The 19,280-nt window shown below is 40.3% G+C and overlaps 1 protein-coding gene across 1 annotated transcript in view; it reads right to left on the reverse strand.

Moving 5' to 3' along the window:
- The window catches only part of ppp2r5eb (protein phosphatase 2, regulatory subunit B', epsilon isoform b), a 35,102-nt gene that overhangs the window by 11,815 nt on the left and 4,007 nt on the right, over positions 1-19,280 (reverse strand). The window contains exon 2 of the mRNA XM_054795999.1: positions 16,260-16,423. Within this exon, the coding sequence (XP_054651974.1) occupies positions 16,260-16,423 (164 nt within the window). The remainder of the gene's footprint in view (positions 1-16,259; positions 16,424-19,280) is intronic.

Consider the following 19,280-nt stretch of genomic DNA (forward strand, 5'->3'; position numbering starts at 1 on the left):
TTCGTGGTTGGCTGAGGCCTATTATCAGTCGAAAATATTGAAAGACCAGTTATATGTAGTATTCTGGTCACTCGGCATCAGTAATGTAATGAGACACGATGTTAGATTACATTACCTTGCACGCTGCATGGAGACTGGCTACCGAGCCAGCAGAGCCGAGCAGACATGCCATGGCTGAGATTGAGTGAAAAAAGGTTATCCTCTCATTCCGTGTGGAAGTGGTAAGTTTTTTGCTTCTTTGTCCTTCTTCCCCACTCAGTTTGAAACAAATACGTAAATCGGAGAGGCTAAATAGTTACCTTGGTAGATTGCTATGCTAGCTACGGTCGTCTGTTATGCCCCCGCAGAGATCGTGTAGCCTGCGCAATGTGTTCTAATAGTGGTAATGTATGTTGTACATTTTACCTGTATTATCACATATCGATAAATTATTACTGACTTGGGTGAGTGACATGTATTTCCTGTGGGAAAAAACTGCCTATTTTTGGAGAAATAATTCAATTTTTTTTTATTACCATTTGGAAAAAATGTTTAAATTTACTTTAGAAGTAACAAGACCTTCCAAGCAAAACAGTGAGGTCTTAGGAGGCCCACAGCCTAGGGCTCCTTGCTGAGGGGTTGCCACAAAAAAACATTTATTTTGGAAAATAAATATAAAATAAGAAAGTCTTCTGTAGAAATTAACAACATGGAACATAAATTATTTTGTGGCAATTACTCAAGATTGCCCGTAAAAGTTTGTGCCATATACAATCAAGTCAAGTCCAATGTTACTGTGAACTGCTCAATTCTGCAACCATTAACTACAAAGAATTAACAATTCTCTCATAGAAAAACATTTATCTGCTTCCTTGTGAGCTTATTGTCTCTGGAGCTATGGAGAACACCCTGTCAGGCGGATGGAGGGCTCCTGCATCGCTGGATCGAAAAAACAATATTCAGAAATCCATTTTATTTTTCCTCAAATTCCATTGTTTCCATTTTAATTTTTTAGTATTTGGTTTTTTACCTTTTCTGCTTATTTTACCAGCATAGAGTGTGTACTTTTGTGACAGTAAATAAAATGTCTGATAATGAACTGCAAAAATCCTTACATTTATTGATGCAATACATCATTGGCCAGTGTTGCCCAGCATTCAAAAAAGGATGTAGCTGTAGCTTGGCTAACTTTTCTAATGGGATGTCAGCCTGTGCACGCATTGCTACAAAATCCTCAACAAACTCATACCCGTGCTTGTGGTTAAGGAAGACGTAGTTACCAATGCAATTCCAATTGCGTTATTAATGTAAGATATTTTTTATGACACCCTTATTTTGTTTACACAATTAAACAGAATGTGGGGAACAGCGCTCTTATTTTGAAGACCGGAAGTTTGTGTGTGCGTTGAGAATGTCTGTTCACTGTTAAGACAAGCTGGGTGCAAGAACAAACGTGCCTCTTGTCCTTATTTGACTCAGATCTTGCACGACGTCAGCGGTAATCATAAAACGCCCTGTAACAAGCGGTAAAACACAACACGGTGTAAGCACACTCAGAGCTACACACACAGCCGCACTAGCATGCTCTACTAAACTAAGCCAACTTCGCTAGATTTCATTCATACTCAAGAGAGGAGTTTCAACGTTTTTAAAGATAAATTTCGCCGGTGTTTCAGGTCGCCTTCGGCAGGGGACAGGTTAGTGGTTGTGATGAGGTTCCGCCATGACTGAGTGGTTGAGGGGAAATATTTGCCCACACAAACGTTCCTGCGCCTCACGATGACAGCATTTCATTCACATTGTCAATTTTTAACAGTAGATTCCGTTTTTTATTGGCCAATTCCACGGGCCCTAAATTCTGCAACCACCACCAACTACATACGAAGAATTAACAATTCTCTAGCAGAAAAACAAGAATTTATCTGCCTCTTTAAGAACTTATGGTGGAGAACACCCTTTCAGACGGATGCCTGCATCGCTGGATCGAAAACGCAACATCCATTCAAAGTTATCGCATGCTGTGTGTGCAAATGTTTCAGCATATTGATAGTATTTTCTCCCTTTGATGAAATATCCATCTTGCAAGTACTGCAAGTTGCCCTGTTGTCATCCTTTCTTGTGAGATGTAACCAAACCTTTGAGCGTTTGTGCCGCTTGTGTGCCTTGTTACCTGCTGGCTGCACTGGCGAATGTTGTTGCGTATCTTGCTTAAGATACGCAATGCGTGTGGTGAAGTCATCGTCGCCCGCTGGACTCGATAAGGGAATTGTTTGCTAAATTGCAGATTCCAAAGAACTGAAACACTGGGAAGTGGTTCTCATAACTAGACACAATTGCGTTGCAGCATACAACGCAGCCAATGTTTACTGCCCACTTTCAGAGCAGCTTTGACCTCACTTTCAACTTTCAATGTTTCCTGCACAAAAGGTGAATGAGGGTCATCAGCCAGGTAAAGACACCACACACAAACCAGCTAGCCTGCAGGTAAGCTGCCTTGATCACAGTTTAAATCCCAGAGAATAAAACTTGGCTCAGTAGTTGATGCTACTTGTTGGGGGAAAACTCGAAAAGTGCAGCATGCTCTTAGCCACATTTCTACATAAATTATCATTCCAACGTACTCACTGGACAAGAGGTCCTGTTCTTTTCCCACAGAGGATGAAAAATCACAAGCAGAACAATTACAATATTGGTGATAGAAGGCTGTAGGAAACTATCCAGCAGCTGACGTTTTTTGGCACATTAAAACGGAGACAAACTTGATGCTGGTGAAGTGTTAGGAGAGCAGCGGGACAATTTGTTATGTTGCTAAATGCTGGCCTATCAACACAACTATTCTGAGATGCTTTATGAGCGTGGCTCCATCCTGTGTGGAAACACTCTGGCTTTCTTCTTCCTCTTCCTCTGCTGTTATGTTGTTCTTCTGCTCAGCTTTGCTCCACACTTTTTTGGGCTGCCCAAGCAGAGCGAGCAGCTTGATTAAGCACTAAGAGAACTTTGGTGACTTTGCAGAGAGTGACAGACAGACGTCCTACAAGGAGTATCGTGTGTCGGGCCACAAAAATCTGATTCGCACTGATGCCTTCAATGTGCGCCTCTCAGTTCATGTTACTGCTTTGGCCCGGTCAGAGTTGCTTGCTAGAAGTTGTAGATATGCTGAAGTTATCGGTGTTTGCAATAAGCTGGTTATCTAACATTATGTAACATTCACTGACGGATGATAAAGTGTTAAAGGCGCTAACATGTTAGACGCGTTTCCTGCAGCAAACCTGATATTCATGGAACAATGTCGACACACAACTTTGGATTTATCCACTTGCCTTTGTCCATCCGTAATTTTAACAGCGAAGCCAAAGTGTTCCCAAACAGGAGACCGTAGTGAGACTGGAGTGTCTTCCAGCTCAGGCTTCTCGCTTGCATTTGCCATGCCGCCATTTGTCACGCCTGCGAGCTACTAGCGTTCCTCCCCCTCAGACAGTAGTGTTCGACACTCAAGAGGCGTCCGTGCGGAAACTCGCCCAGGACTTTAGCTCCGCGTGAAGCGCTTAGATCACTCTAGTAATACATTTTATGATAAAAATAGCATAAAATATAACCATGCAGAACCGAAACGGTTAAATACATCCATTTGAACTGTATATAGAAATGTAATAAAATAATAGAAATGTAAAAACGCATGTAAAATAGATTGCAGTAGATTAGCTTTATTATTACACTCAAAAGAACAGCTCCCATGATGTTTAGGGTGCGGATGCAGGAAGTAGGTTCCGAATTTGACTATCACATTTTCATAGCAGTCATATGCAGTGATAGTGTTTTGATCTGACAAACTTGGGCCAATCAAGAGGTCAGCCCCAGTACTGTTGGGGCACACAGTACACCACTAGTTAACACACACCACACACACTTTTTAGGAGCTGGGGATTTCCCCTGTAGTGTGTGTGCGTGTGTGTTTTTGTGCCTGCGTGTGTGAGCGTGTCCAGCTGATGGACTCAACAGTGGAGTGGATCGCAGGCTGAAGGTCAGCCTGTGAGACATCACATACAAAGATTTCTATATACATATGTTCACTCACTCACACGCACGCACGCACGCACACACACTCGAGTGTCATGAATGTGGTGGATCACATGACTGTAATGGAAAGAAAGAAAGAAAGTAACTTGTATGCTGGGAGGAGGTCGATGTGCTGCGGCTGCAACCTTCGCACTCTGCACTGCAGGTGACCTCTATTTTACCTTGCTGCTGCAGTGTGCACGAGCCAGCATGTCAATGTAGCCTTTAACATTTACTTAGACAAATATATGTCATTAGTTTGTACGAATGAAATTGTGGGGTGGTTGTTTGCAACGGGATACAATCGTGCGTATTGGTGGAGGATAATTACCCAGCATGCTCTGCCGGGCTGGACAATACGTTAGGGGTGCATAACAGATACACGTACAAGGGGATGTTTAGCATTGTCTGTCATGACCTCTGTGATCCTGCATCCAAATGAGTTCCAGAAACCGGAAGAACACAAGGGTTAACAACCGTGACATTAGCATCTGTACATGGCATCACAAGCAATAAAGCAAGAGTGTCCTACGTATGGCTCATGGACCAAATGCGTCCCGCCATCCATTGTTAACCCGTATCAAAGTCTAAAAATATAATGGACTATGGCCCACGCAAAACATACACTTTACTGTTTTGTACTTCTGAGTTAAACATTAAGTGGAGCTACTGTCTTGAACAAGGCAAAGTCACCACAAGGAAAGCGATCACAGACTAAAAATTGTTCAGCGTAAGCGGAAATGGCAGAAACAGAGACGCAAGACTGCAAGCGAGAACTATTTATGGATATGCTTTTGAGGCTGAATCATTGGATGACTCTAACCGAAACGAACTTTAACTGAATACATTTTTCCCATTAGAAATAATGTAAATCCAATACATTTGTTCCAGAAAGCCAAAAACACAAAACACGTTTTTATAGTGTTACATGAAGAAAAATATTCAAAATGCATACAAATACATATAAATGATGAATGAAACAGAAGGGACGAATGAAGACATGATTCTTGACGTGACTGAAAACAGGACGATGGTGGTGGTTGATCCCGCTGCCACATCGTGTCTTTGAGAACAGTCATGTCTTCAGTGAAGGTAAAAGTAATATTAAATGTTTATATATTTATTTCTTTTGTCATTTCTATGCATTTAGAATTGTTTTATGCATGTAAAATTCTAAAACTATAACGTGTTTTGTGTTAACATTTTTGAGAATCAAACTCTGATCTGCCTATCGACCTCACGCTCCAACCTTCCCTCACTCGTGAACAAGACCCGGACATACTTGAACTCCTCCATCTGGGGCAGGACTTCATTCCCAACCCGGAGGGTGCAATTTACCCTTTTCCGACTGAGAACCATGGCTGCGGATTTGGAGGTGCCCAAGTGGTCCTGATGGCCTCATCAGGCTGTGACCTTCAGTGTTTACTAGGGCGGTTTGCATCTGAATGTGAAGCTTCTGGGAAGGAAGGATGCTTTGTGATTAAAAAATACATTAAGAACACAGTTGGACTCCTGCTATGTTTTAATAACACTACAAGACGCGGGTCATATTGTACACTAACCGGAGAATACATGCAAACCCATGTAAAATTGTGGCGTAAATTTTTGACATTAACCAAAAAAACATGACGTTCCACTGTACTAATAATTTTTAGTTAAACATGTTTCTTCATTCAGATCAGGGGTGTCCAAAGGATGGTCTGGGGGCTATTGGTGGCCTGCGACTTTTTTAAAAAAAATTTAAAATAAAAATCGGGCTGCAGCACATGGTAGAAATAAAATTAAACAAAAAAATTCCAGCAAAAATGGGGAAAATAGTGCTAAAGGCACTATGTACAGAGAAAATGCTTGAATGTTGACACTGTTAAAGGACGGTCTTGTCTTAATAATGTATATTTTGTTTGAACTTTTTATACATTTAAAAAAAAATACTGTATATACCAAATCAAAGTGGGCCCCGCATCCTTTCACTTTTCAGTATGCGGCCCTCGGTGGAAGAAGTTTGGACATCCCTGCATTCAAGCAATCAGCTGTCATGTCAATGCTCCACTTCCTCTGACATTTATTATTCAAAGTCATGGAAAAGAATGTTGGTGATACTGCAGAATGCTGATATAGTTATTGAAAAATGACTGGTACATCTACTGACCCTCTGTAGTCTTATCAGTGGGTGCGCTATACAAAGTTGTGACGCATGTCATAGAAGAATGCAACCGTATAAATAATTGTTAATGACCCACATACAAACAACTGCCGACCACGTCTAAGCACCGTGGCTGTGAAGCACCACGCTGCTGTCAATCATTAACATGTGCACTTTGCTCGCCAGCAACATTACACATGGGTCAGCTATGGCCACACCCCATCTGTGTGAGACCAACAAGGTGTGACGTGTGGTATGGAGGTTTCCGCTGAGGTGAAGCGTCAGTATTGTGCATGTACGCACTCTGACTGACCTGTCTTTAGAGGCGTCTTTCATTTCTTTTCAATTATACAATACATTATTAAAACTCACATCTAAAGCACATCCAGAGTTGAATCAGATTGACTGACAGTCGACACTGACAAGCTCCATGCCAGCTGATGTCTGGACAGAAACCTCACAGTCACGTTGAAGTGGCTCTGATGCAGCATTCATTCACCACTGCTGGACAACTCAGGCCAAGAACAACAATCTGAAGTCGACACAACACAGGAAGAACGGGTCCTCCACCCTCGATATTCAATTCACCACTGTTTTCTTCGGAGTCAACAAAAAACACAGGGCCCTGGACTGAATCCAAGCAAAAAGCCCTGATTATACACTCAAACAATATTTAGCATAAAAAGTTTATGTCATGCAAAGAATCACCGGCTTATCAAAACAGATGAATAAAAAACATTTTTCAAGTTAAGTTTATTTACTCAATTTGTAACATATAAACAAGACTGCTTAGTCTGTGTGAATCTCAAAAGAGAGAATAATGTGCAAATGATTGTCAGGTATGTGAATTTTTATAGACTTAACAGCATAACATTCTAAAATTGTAAACATAGGTCACTTGTTAGCTTCATCAGCTTATTCCTTTTCAAAAACCTATATGACTAACATTTTGATTTCGGTACAAAATTTGCTACAATATAGCATACAATATAGCATACAAGTCTCATTTGCAAGTATGCATTTTGGTTTAGTTTGCACTTGGGGTAGTGTCATAGTCAGGAAGTAACTCTACTGCCATTGGGACGTGCAATGTGTCAGGCCTGTCTCTTGTTGAGCTGTAGAAAAAGTTTGCCTAAAATTATGCTTATTATCTACAACCTGTTGGAATGCACATTAAATATCGATAATTGTGCTCTGAATTAGCATCGATATTTAATTTTAGCTGCATTATTTAGATATTTTTCATTAATTATATGGCATACTTTACGCTGGTGTGTCTGGCTCGCCGCTTCCTTCAGCTCACTGTGATCGGCTTTGTCTTTGTTTTATTGTTTGTTGTGAGGACTCTTCTCTCAGTTCCTGCTGCGGGAGGAACACGTAGATGCAGGGTTGGCAGACTTGTGAAGCTCAAAGCCTGGCTGGCACTTTCTCCTGAGGTGGTGCGGTTCCCACATAATGTTCCGCGGGACTACAAAGATTGTTTTTGCCGCTTCATCTCTCGGCCAAGTTGCTGTGTGTGCCCCTTTTTCCTCATCACTACTTTTGAACAAATCTGCTCACCTTGTTCATTCTGTTTAAAACTGAAATATTCCTACACTGGGGCGGTTGCATTTGCCTTAGATACCATCACTCTTGTGCATGCAATCATGTTAGCATATGCTTTCTCACAAGGCTAGTTTGTTGCTAGCACCCTGGGTCCGCTCACTGGTAGCCCTGCCTCCACAAAGAAGCTGAATGAGAGGACAGGAGGGTTCACTCTCTCGGTTCATTCCACTATACAATCAATACGCATGGAGAGATGCAGTGAACCCTCTTGTCATTCAGCCTGTGTGATACAGAACAACGAGCAGCTGAAACACATACAGTACACATACATGCACATATCAATTTATCAATGGCTGTTTTCTTTTTATCGTTTGATCGATCGATTTATCTATTATTGTGACAGGCCTAGCTGATCCCTAGCGTGTGTATGGGATTTCCAATGTAATTTAGCTTCGAGCTAGTGTACTTGTTTAAATACATTTCGTTTATGTTAAATGTCGACAGAAAAATTATTTGTATCTTATGTAAGTCATAAATGACATGCTTTTTTTCTGTATGTTCAGTTTTATAGCGCTTCAAATATAGGCTCTGAAATGGAACTCAATTGGAGTCTTTACTGAGAACCAGTTATTTGTGTTGGGATAGCAAAGTAGAGACCTATCGTTAGCCACGCCTGACCCCCCTACTATTTGAGAAGCACGGGCATAAGCCAAATACATACAATCATAAAATCTGCACCTATCAGTAAAGCATAATTCTGCGGTAATGACAAATACAAACTTCAAATAGAGCAGCTTTGTTGCTCACACAGGACTTATTGGACATTGAGTAGCATGTCCAAACATGCTACTCATCCAAGCATTTGCCTTCAGCTTAGTTGCTGCTTTATGGGTCCAAAACCTTATCGAACCCTAGTTGGTGGTCCACAAAGAACAAAGAAGCCTGACTGGACTTCCGAGTAAATCCAAACATTTCAAAGCAGCTCCAGTGTTTCCACTGTGACTGATAAAAGATGCAAACAGCCAGTGACACTTCTACAAGTGTGTGTCTTCAGGGAAATCCTCCACATTTAGCACCAATTGAGAACTGCTGAGTTATGCTGCATCCTCATGGAATGTCAACACCGGTTTACTACAAACCACACACATTCTTCAGTGTGGGACTGGGAAGAGTAAAAATGCTCTCCTTTCACTGGTGGACTTTCCATTCAGCTCACAGCCAGCAAACACACTCTTCTTCTGTTACCGTGCTGGTCCATTTTAAGTGCACACCTCCATCTGGCACACACACATATGCTGGGGGTTTGACAACCGAGGCTAACTTTAACACGCCATGCTGGTGTGCCGACTGTGAACCCCCCCTTTTCCCAATCCAGATCCTGGTGTAAAAGCGGTCACTCACGCAATCAGGATTGTGCTCCCTCGGTGGCACCAATAGTCGGAAAAGGCGGTGACGAGCGTATGGTTGAGAGCGGATTTGAGGCCAACATGTGGGCAACACGAGTTTGGCGGAACTTCCTCTTGTGCCTTGTTTGTAGCAAGTGTTGCTGGAAATATGTAAAGAGACACCTCAGGGCTCAGGTTTCTCCTGAGGGCAGTACGTGGAGGGGCAGGGAGGGAGCAAGACAAGGTTGGTGGGTCGGCAGGCTTCACTGGCCAAACAGAAGCAGAGGGAGTGGAGCTGAGAGGGCATCATTGTACATCTCAACCTGTCTATTTCTGATCTGCTCTCTCTCTTTTAAAGTGCCACTGAGGAACTGACCGACTGATCCCCCCAACACCAAGTAGATGTAGGCCAAAGACGCGAGAAGACCCTAACCCACATTTTTCTGTAAAGCCACACGATACACTTAAAAGTGATGGACAGGAAGTGTTTATTACATCATGTGTTTACTTGGTAAACAAATACAGTGCAGTCCAGCGCAGTGATAGTGCCAAGGAGAAATCAGAGCTTGAAACGCTTTAAAAATAATATTCTACAAATGTTAATAATATGGGTTTTTGTATCTTGCTGTGTTCATAGAGTCGTCAGTGTCAATCACTGCCAGTCAAACAACATACTTGTGGCCAATATTTTGTGTGTTATACTCGTCAATTAATAAATCAATTAATTGCACGATATATAAAAATGAAGTAAAGAATTTTGCTGGCCTCAATATAGTGGCATGTGCATGCGTGTTTGTTTGCCTCCTCTCTCTCTACCAAACAGGCTGGATGACAAGGGGTTTAACTCTGATTCTATAGCGGAATGAATGGAGTGAGTGAACCGTCCTGTCAGTTATTCTGTCTCTTTGTCCCAGTGGGGAGAGGTGGGTCTCTAGCAAGTGTGCAGTTGCTCGCTGTGTGTCGTGTGCTACACGATCTAATACCTTCTTCGTGCCTGTTGTGTATACAATTTCAGCCTGTTTGTTACATGAAAGTTTGTGACAAAGACAATGAAATAAATAATACAAAACTGTGGAACTTAAGTTTCAGCTGCTGTGATTCCTGAAGTGTAATAGCTCATTGTGCACCATACACATTTTGCTGCATCCAAAACATGTACTTTGACCAAACTCCGCCAAGACGTTACACCCCATTAAACGTAAAACTGTGTATTCCACACACAACATTACTAAAAGTCAATCAAGCAAGTGTATATGCAAATGAGCTGACGTCTGCATAGACACACAATGTGAACCTCAGAGTATTTCCGGGTTATATCTCAGTTTAGTTTTTTTTTTTTTGTCAATATCCAGGCAACGAAAGTGACACTAATTCAAAATCAGAAATATTGTGATGGTGATTTTTATGTAAGTGAAATTTTTTGCTAAAAGAGACTAAGAGACAATTTTCATTGGTGTTTTTCTGTATTAGTTTTTTAAAAATGTATTATGTTGTTTGTTTTATTTAAAAGCTCTTGACATTCCAGTTACAATGTTAAATACTCTTGAGAAATTAGTTGTTTTTGATACGGTGTACTCGCATTATTATGCCATATATTATCATTACATTAATTAAAACAATTGTCTGAAAATAATGTTGACAATAATATTGTTTATCGACAATAATTTGTGGGACCATTATCATCCAGCAAAATTTTGTTGTCGTGACAGGTCTAGTTATGATTGTTCTGTTCTTGTTAATATGTCACTTTCTTCGCTTTGCTGTGCATTTGTTTCTGTGTTTGTTTGAACCTGGTTGCCGGAAAGTCTTCTCGACGTGAATTGCTAGCTAAACATGGATCGCTGTTACTCGTCTTCTACCTTATCTTGCAGTTTATCTGTCAGTTTCAGTCAGTAAATCTATATTTTTTTTTTACTAGATCTATTCTATGAATCTTAGAGTAATAGCATAGGGTTTCATGCCAGGGTTAGATAAGCAGCAATCGCTGCTCACTGGTATTGTACTGTACTTTGCAGTATGCATAGAGCCTGTCAGTGTTAATCACTGCCAGTGTAAAAAACATACTTATGGCCGATTTTTTGTGTGTGCTATATCATACTCATCACAACACAATATGAATGTTATTTTTGTGTTATTGTTGTGAATGTCACTTCATTGGCTTTGCAGCGCGTTCCTGGCTGTTTGAATCTGGTTCTGAGAACGTGTTTTCAACATGACGTCACAACCATGATGGTAGCAGTTCAGAAAACTCTGTGGGTGGTGTTTGAAAATCACAGCTTAATTTCACTCGTATTTTAAAATTTTTTATTGGCGGATGACTGCAGTGTGACAAAGTGAGTACTTTCATTTTGTATTGTTTTCTTCAAACTTTAAAGCTGTTTACACAAAAGCTAAGCAGTTTTATGCTTTGCATTTTGTTCCCTTACTGCACCCAAAATGAACCCAACGGTAACTTGTCACTATGGCATACCATTACGCCCTTAATTTATGGAACTTGCTTTGTGAACTAGGAACAGAAAAGGGTCTTCCTCAAAGTGTTCCCATAAAGTTGCAAGCATACTTGTCCAAAATGCATTTCTAAATCAAAGAATTAAGATAGAGGGACGATTAACAACCTCGCATTGATTTATTCAGTGATTGATATGAGCTGTGTCCACTACGGGTGCAATGGTAGAGATAACCCACCGTACAGTCCATACTTCTATTTTTGGGCTTCGCTTTTAGTTTGTTTTTCGCATATTTTTTGTGCCCAAAGAGAACAACTTTAGCAAAACATTGCATCTCAAGTGTCCATACACTGTTAAAAGAGCCAAGTCCCATTATCAAGTAAAAACAAGAGCAGAAAATTATAGAATGCAGTTCTGTGTAGCTGTACAAAAAATACAGTGGATTCACCCAGCAGCCATGTCTCTCAGTTGCTATAACAACGAGGTCCACACTCACTGCAAAGATCTTTAGCTGCAGCACAAAGCTCAACAGGCCTTCAGTCAGGTCTGCAGCAGGAGGATCATATTTAATATTCCATCACTCTATCAAATTCATTTATATTTTATCACTGAAACAGACTGAAATAGTCGTCACGGTGAGCAGAGAAAGACTGTCAGCCGATCAGGGCTGCTCCTTGCCAACTATTTGCACATAAACAACCATGAGTAAAAGGAGTGACCAGGTCCATGCACGTTTGTTATCGTTCATCACAAATGAAGACCCCGTTGACCCTGACGAAAATAACTGAATTGGGTTTCCTGTGTGATCCATGATATACGTAGTTCACAGGTAGACCTGTCATGATAAATTTTGCTGGACGATAATTGTCCCACAATTTATTTCCGCTAAAAATATTTTGAGAATTCTTTTTATTTATGTAATGATAATATATGGCATAATAATGAGAGCACATTGTATCAAAAGCAACTTTAATTTCTCAAGAGTATTTAACATAGTAACTGGGATGTCAAGAGCTTTTAAAATAAAATAAATTAAAACATAAAAAATTTAACCCAATAAACCCCAAAAAACAATGAAAATAAGATCAATCCTGAGCCTTTTAGCAAAAATTGCACTTAAAAAAAATCACAGTTAATCACAATATTACTGGTTTTGAATCAGTGTCACTTTCTTTGTTCGTTGTCGTTTCATTGTTTGGACGTGTAGTACATATTTTGGATGCAGCAAAATGCATTTGGGGCACAATGAGGTGTTATACTTCGGGAATCACGGCAGCTGAAATGTACGTTCAACCATTTTGTATTATTTATTGCATTGTCTTTGTCCAACATTTTCATGCAACAAAATGACAGTGTACAAATGGCCTGAAATTGACATCAGATCGTGTTTTATACACAACAGGCACAAAGAAAGTATTAGATCGTGTAGCACACGACACACACAGCTAGCGAGTGCACACTTGATAGAGCCCCACCTCTCCCCACTGGGACAAAGAGAAAGAATGACTGACAGGAGGGTTCACTCACTCCGTTCATTCCGCTACAGAATCAACACGCCCAGGTGTTGAGAGATGCAGAGTGAAACCTCTTGTCATTCAGCCTGTTTGGTAAAGAGAGCGAGGAGGCAAACAAACACACATGCATGTCAATATATAGAGGCCAGCAAAGTTATTAACTTCATTTTTATTTATCATGCGATTAATTGATTTGATTGTGACAGGCCTATTTAGAGGTGTTGTTGTTAAGGCCAGGGCGAGGTGTTACTGATGAAGTGTTACCATCAGCATCTATTGTAAGCATGCCTGCAGACTGCGTCAACCTTTTACCTAGAGGCCCCAGCCCCCTGTATCTTGGAGGAAACTGCACCCTAGTCGTCTTCCTCTCGGCATCTAATAACAAGCTCTGCCCATCTACTCCACTTTACTACACGCTAAATGACTTTACTGTGATGAAACAAGAACATGCAGTAGAACGCAGAAGACCTCCACCAGGGCAAAACACTCCATTAAATGTCTTGTGCTAAATTCAAACAGAATTAATGGGAGGAAAAAGCAAGTGTTTTTCCCCAGAGTCATTGAGTAAAAAAATAAAATAAAATAAAATAAAATAATATAAAAAAAACAAACCCAAGCACTGTGTTGGTGTCAAAACCAGGGCTTCCCATACATTCAAGTATTTGTATCTGCCCAAATTTGGGCCACCGCAGAAAGATTGCAACAGCACAACAGCTATGCAACAACACAGTGCAAACCGGACAGAGGACAGCCTTACTCACAGTGTGAACCAAAAAAAACATGCAACAGTTAACACACAACAACAATGGGCTACCACTGTAAGGAGATAACGACTAAGCACTAAAACCAACACATAATTTTAACTGTTATTTAAAATCAACACACACTTCCATGGATCCCAGGACACATCAGGAATGTTTTTTCTTCCCATTTGCCCGTGAGTGTCATAAGGTGTGCACGCTGCGCAAGTTTTACCTGTCAACACACAAAAAGCTTGGTTTTGCGTCACGGCCAATTATGCAAATAATTGCTGGGCCGGTGCTGCCCATAAGGTTACTGTAACAGGTTGGTGATTTAATGATGGAACGCCAGGAGTTGGATGTTTATCTGAGCCTTAAAGTTCAGCACAGACCAGAGCCAAAATGAATCTAAAGTTGTTCTACTTGGTTTGCATGGACATATAAGGGAGAGCAGTGAGACTGAGACAAGAGGTCTTGTGATCAGATGGAATGTGCTCTGATGCAGATCCTGACGAAATGCTGCACAAGTGTTGGTGAGTCTGAATTTCAACAAGTTGATGAACAAGGGAACGCAAAAGCAACAAGTGTGTGTGTGTGTGTGTGTGTGTGTGTGTGTGTGTGTGTGTGTGTGTGTGTTTTCAGAGAGAGCGAGAGAGAGAGCATTCGCTAATTCCACAGGTGACAAATGGTTAAGCCTTGGCGGAGGTCCGTTTTCTCTGAGTATCTGTGGCATCATGATCTAATGCAGAACTTTCCAGAAGATACTGCAAACTACAGTATGACTGATGGAAAAAATAAAGAAAAAGTTGCCTTGTCTGTGTCACGAACCACAGCGTAGATTCTACCAGTTCCTGGTACTCCATGTCACGTTCAGATGTCCTCGGTTAAAAAAAACGTTCCCAAAAGTTACTACAATTCGATGATCTAATCCAGGGGTGTCCAAAGTGTGGCCCAGTGCGCAATTATGTTACAAAAAAGGTGAATTGGTGAATGTTACAAGATATTAAACTGATACTTACCATTTCCTTTGCCCGGCAAGGTCGCCCATTTGCCTCAGATGTAGTGCGCTTTTCCTTTAAACATATTTAACTGACATTTACATACAGTACCTCGGTTTGGATTTAGCATGTTTAATAAACAAAGTGGGCACCATAGTTTGTTTGTTTTTCTGAATGTGGTCCTGTGGACATGCCTGACCTAATCTAGTCCAAGATTACGAAAAGCTGGTTAAAAGTGTGAATGAGTGTGGGAGTTAACCATTTTCACTACAAGCAATACATGGAAGTCCAGTATTGGGTGATATATAGATATGAAAAGGTATCACTATCAGCATGGGTCTTGAGAAGCAGGAAGTTATCGGTATCGGCTTGAAAAAAAAAAAAAACTCTTGCATCCCTAGTGTTACACACTATGTTTCCTCTCGGTCCTCGGTCCCTCAGCACATTCTAAAAATACAAAACCAGCAAAAATGGAAAAAATAGCAATTTTCAGAGAATAAAGTCCACGTATTGGGAAAATAAACTCTTACGACAAATACAATTAACAATTTGACAGCAAATAAAGTTGTCATATAAAAAGGGAAAAAGTCATTTTAGAAGCATAATGTTGAAATACAAAAAAAAAAAAAATGTTTTGTTTTATTTTGAGAAACAAAAAGAATAAAGCTGTCATATTGGGAAAATTAAGTTGGGAAAAGGTTATGAGAAGGAAGTCAAACTATCATGGAAATAAAGTCATAATACTACCAGAAAAAAAGAGAAAAAAAATGACATATTTGTAAAAACAAATACAAAACAACAATAGCAAAAAAGGAAAAAACAAGCAAAAAACGAGAAGGGTTTACAAAATGTTAATTATCACAGGGGCCACTGCGGCCTTTGATTTTTCAGTGTTTGGCCCTCGCTGGAAAATGTTTGGACACCCCAGTTTTAAGAGCACACACACAGAGCAGCTGAGGACGGTGAAGAACAGAGTATGTATGACTGTCCCTCCAATTCAGGCCGGGGGTCACTTCCAGAGCCCCCCGAGCTCCTCAAACCCCCAACCCCACCTCATTTTCATGAAGTTTTGTGGGGTATGGGCCACGCAACAACGACATTTTGGTGCATTATATGCATATGACACAATGGAGTGGTTTCAGAGCAACATGTGCAATAAATGTGAGTGACGGTCTACACTGATTAGTTCCAGCTCCAACAGCAATCTGCATGTTGCTTCGTTCACCATTTTTCCACTCCTACTACTGTGGTTGCTCACTGTCTGGAAATCACTGCCCCTAGCGTTTTGGTACAGAATTGCAAGACACAAGGTCAGCCCCAGCTATAACAGGATCAAGACTACTATTACCAGGGACTACAGTGTAGTATAATTCTGCCTTGCCAGCAAAGGAGGTGGCTTTCCACAAAACACATTGAAAAAGAATCTGTGTTGCAATATTGTGCCCTTCTTACCCTTGAGCAGCGGCAAGGGCGTGAGCTCTATGGGTTTGCCCTGAGAGCGGAACTGGGACGAACTCTGCGACCGCTTCTGCTTGGCCTTCCTGACAGACTTCCGGGAAAATCCGTCCACTTTGTCCACAGATGGAGACGTGGTGGCTGCCGAGGACATAGCCCTGCTGGGGAGGGAAGGAGACGGGGGGGGACACAGAGAAAGACACTGCACGTGAGCCATAAATTACGAGAAAGTTGTGGAAAAGAGATCTATCAAGGATTAAACACAAGATTATATTATGCAGTCGCAGGAAATAATGAAAGCAAAGCATCATTAAATATTCACACTATCAAGTGTTCACCCCTGGTAGGCACCACATAAAAAACACATTCACCGGCTGTCTTGCACATGCCAGTTAGAAGCCTAAAAGAGCTACCTCAACTGAGCTAGGCGCAGTCTTAATTTGGATGCAAAATTATTTTCGTCATAGTTTTCGACAACGACCTTTTTCCCCCTGACGAAAAATGAGACGATAACAAATCAGATCAAAAGCATGTTGAGAAAGTCGATGACAAAATGAACTTACACTTTCGTCAACGGATAAAAACGAGATCAAAATGACAAAAATTCAATCCCATCATATCTAATTTCTAATGTTTTAGATGGGAGGGACAATTTAAGAACATCCAATCTGCATGTGGGAGAGGAGGCGGGGGTGAGTTCCGCAAGACGGAATGCATTGTTACACAACGCAATATGTCTACACCTGAAAGAAAGAGAACAAAAGACAAATGGACACATTTCACTTTTGATGCTATGGAAAACATGTCACAGTGTAACTTCAAGCGACATCTGCAGTGGAGTCATCCTGACATCTACGCAACAGTAAGGTGACAAGAGAAGCTCATATTACTACAGTATATTAATTATATTAGTGTTATTACTGTATATGACCAACTGCTATGCTTTGTTAAGTTTAGTCACCTATGCTGTGCTAGTTAGGTGTTACCTTGATACCTTTTATGAAACACGGTAGGTGTTTCAACAAAAAAATTCAAGCTGATTGTGTGTTTTTATTTACATCTCTCTTACAGACGACCTCAGATGACAACAGTGGGCCACAAAATGCAAAGGAAGCCAAATGCCAGCAAACTGTAACAATTTTACATGTGTATAGTTAGAGGGAGAAGGAGGGCGGACTGTATAATAATACAGTCCTAACTCTTTTATCACGGTTAAGTGGTTCCAGACCAGACCGTGTTGTGAATTTCCATGAAGCAGGATAAAAAAAAAATTTATTATTATAAATGGAATATTTTTATAGTTAGAGCATGCAAAAAACTATTTCAGACCTTCTAAATAAGGTGTTAACGTTATTCGAGCCTTCAAGAAATAAAATAACACCCATATAGTCACCTGTAATCTTATAGACACCATTCTACCCAATATTGACAGACATAATACGAGTAAATACAGACTCACACATGTTACTTTAGGAGAGTTCCTTGGTTTTTTTTATTTTTTTTATTTCCGGGACTTCTTGCAGTGGCTAATGTAACATTAGAAAACCTGTTTATGACCTGTTTTAATACAGTTTTTAGCATTATTAGAGCTCTGCAGACAAGAAATAACACCCATATAGTCACTTTTACACTCATATTACCCAATATAATATACATAATAAAAAATAAGGCTTCTTCAACATAACAGATTTACACATCAGCATTGACAGCGTACTTCCTGCTGTGGCTATGTCTCATCAATGTAACGTTACTGACACCTAGTGACCAGTGTATAATACTATGGTAATGCCGCTGTCGTGGTATTGCCGTGGGTAGGAAGAGACTCACATCGCCGATGCACTTCATTCACTTTATTAACAAGCAGAGAGCACATATGTAGTTAACGTTTACACAGGAGCTGCTGTCCGCCACAACTCATGCCAGTCACTTGCACTCTCCACAGTACTGACACTCAGCTAAACACAGTCAACTCTAGCTAGCTGAAATCACTTCCTAGGCCCCACTCCTTAAAAGGTGCACACAACAAGTCAGATATCTCACTACATAACACGTCTTCTGAATGCCTCATATTTGTATTGTCATTAATTTGGCTATTATGCTTGAAAATGCTTAATTTAGGCCATGAATACGTGAAATTTGATTAAATATGCATTTTTTTAAACTAATGATTGGCCATAGTCAACCACAAAACAGCGATGATTTATTAATATATTTTGAAAACCCACGATAGAGTGAAGCTGTGAAATTCGAAGCTTGATATGGCGTGGGACGACTTGTTCATGCTAGTGTGAAACTGACTTAATATATTTATAGAGAGAAGCTGTCCTTTTTGTTGTGAATTTTGTTTTTGAGACGCTCTACTGATATATTGGTTAATAAAGGTGATTTCAAGGAAACATTAAGACACGTTATCCTTTATACTTCATAGACTGCCTAAAATTAAATAAAAAAAGTGCTGTTAAAATTGCTATTAATAATTAATATAATGAGAAAGTAAATGTACAATGATGTGTAAATCTTTAAAATCAGCGCACCCTGACATGGAGGCCAGGAAACATCACAAATGTTTGTTTTTTTGTTTGTTTGTTTTTTTAAATTACCTGTGTGTGTTATAGAGTGTACGATTTAAAAAGCATGAGATGATGTCTCACATTTCTAATGAAACAAGACAAAAAGCTCCAGTTTTATCCGTCCACACACAAACACGGAGTCACAGTTTTTCATACTCTCCACTCTGGCTGGAGTTTTCCCAAAAGTTCTGTTTTATAGCACAAAAACCCATGTTTGCGTGTAAACGAGAGGCCAAAATATGTGTTTTTAAAATATTCACATTCATGCAGACATGTCCTTAAAGTTCTCATGCATCATGGCCAATTGTGCAAATTAGATAATGACATTATCTGCCCATCAACACCACAGATAGATTCGAATCCTGTGAGAAACTACATGTCGTTACAAGTTTTCACATATCCTATATAATTCTTAATACAGATCAATTGTGTGCACGGAAATGTGGTG

The sequence above is a fragment of the Dunckerocampus dactyliophorus genome, chromosome 13 (assembly GCF_027744805.1).
Source record: "Dunckerocampus dactyliophorus isolate RoL2022-P2 chromosome 13, RoL_Ddac_1.1, whole genome shotgun sequence".
NCBI lineage: Eukaryota > Metazoa > Chordata > Actinopteri > Syngnathiformes > Syngnathidae > Dunckerocampus > Dunckerocampus dactyliophorus.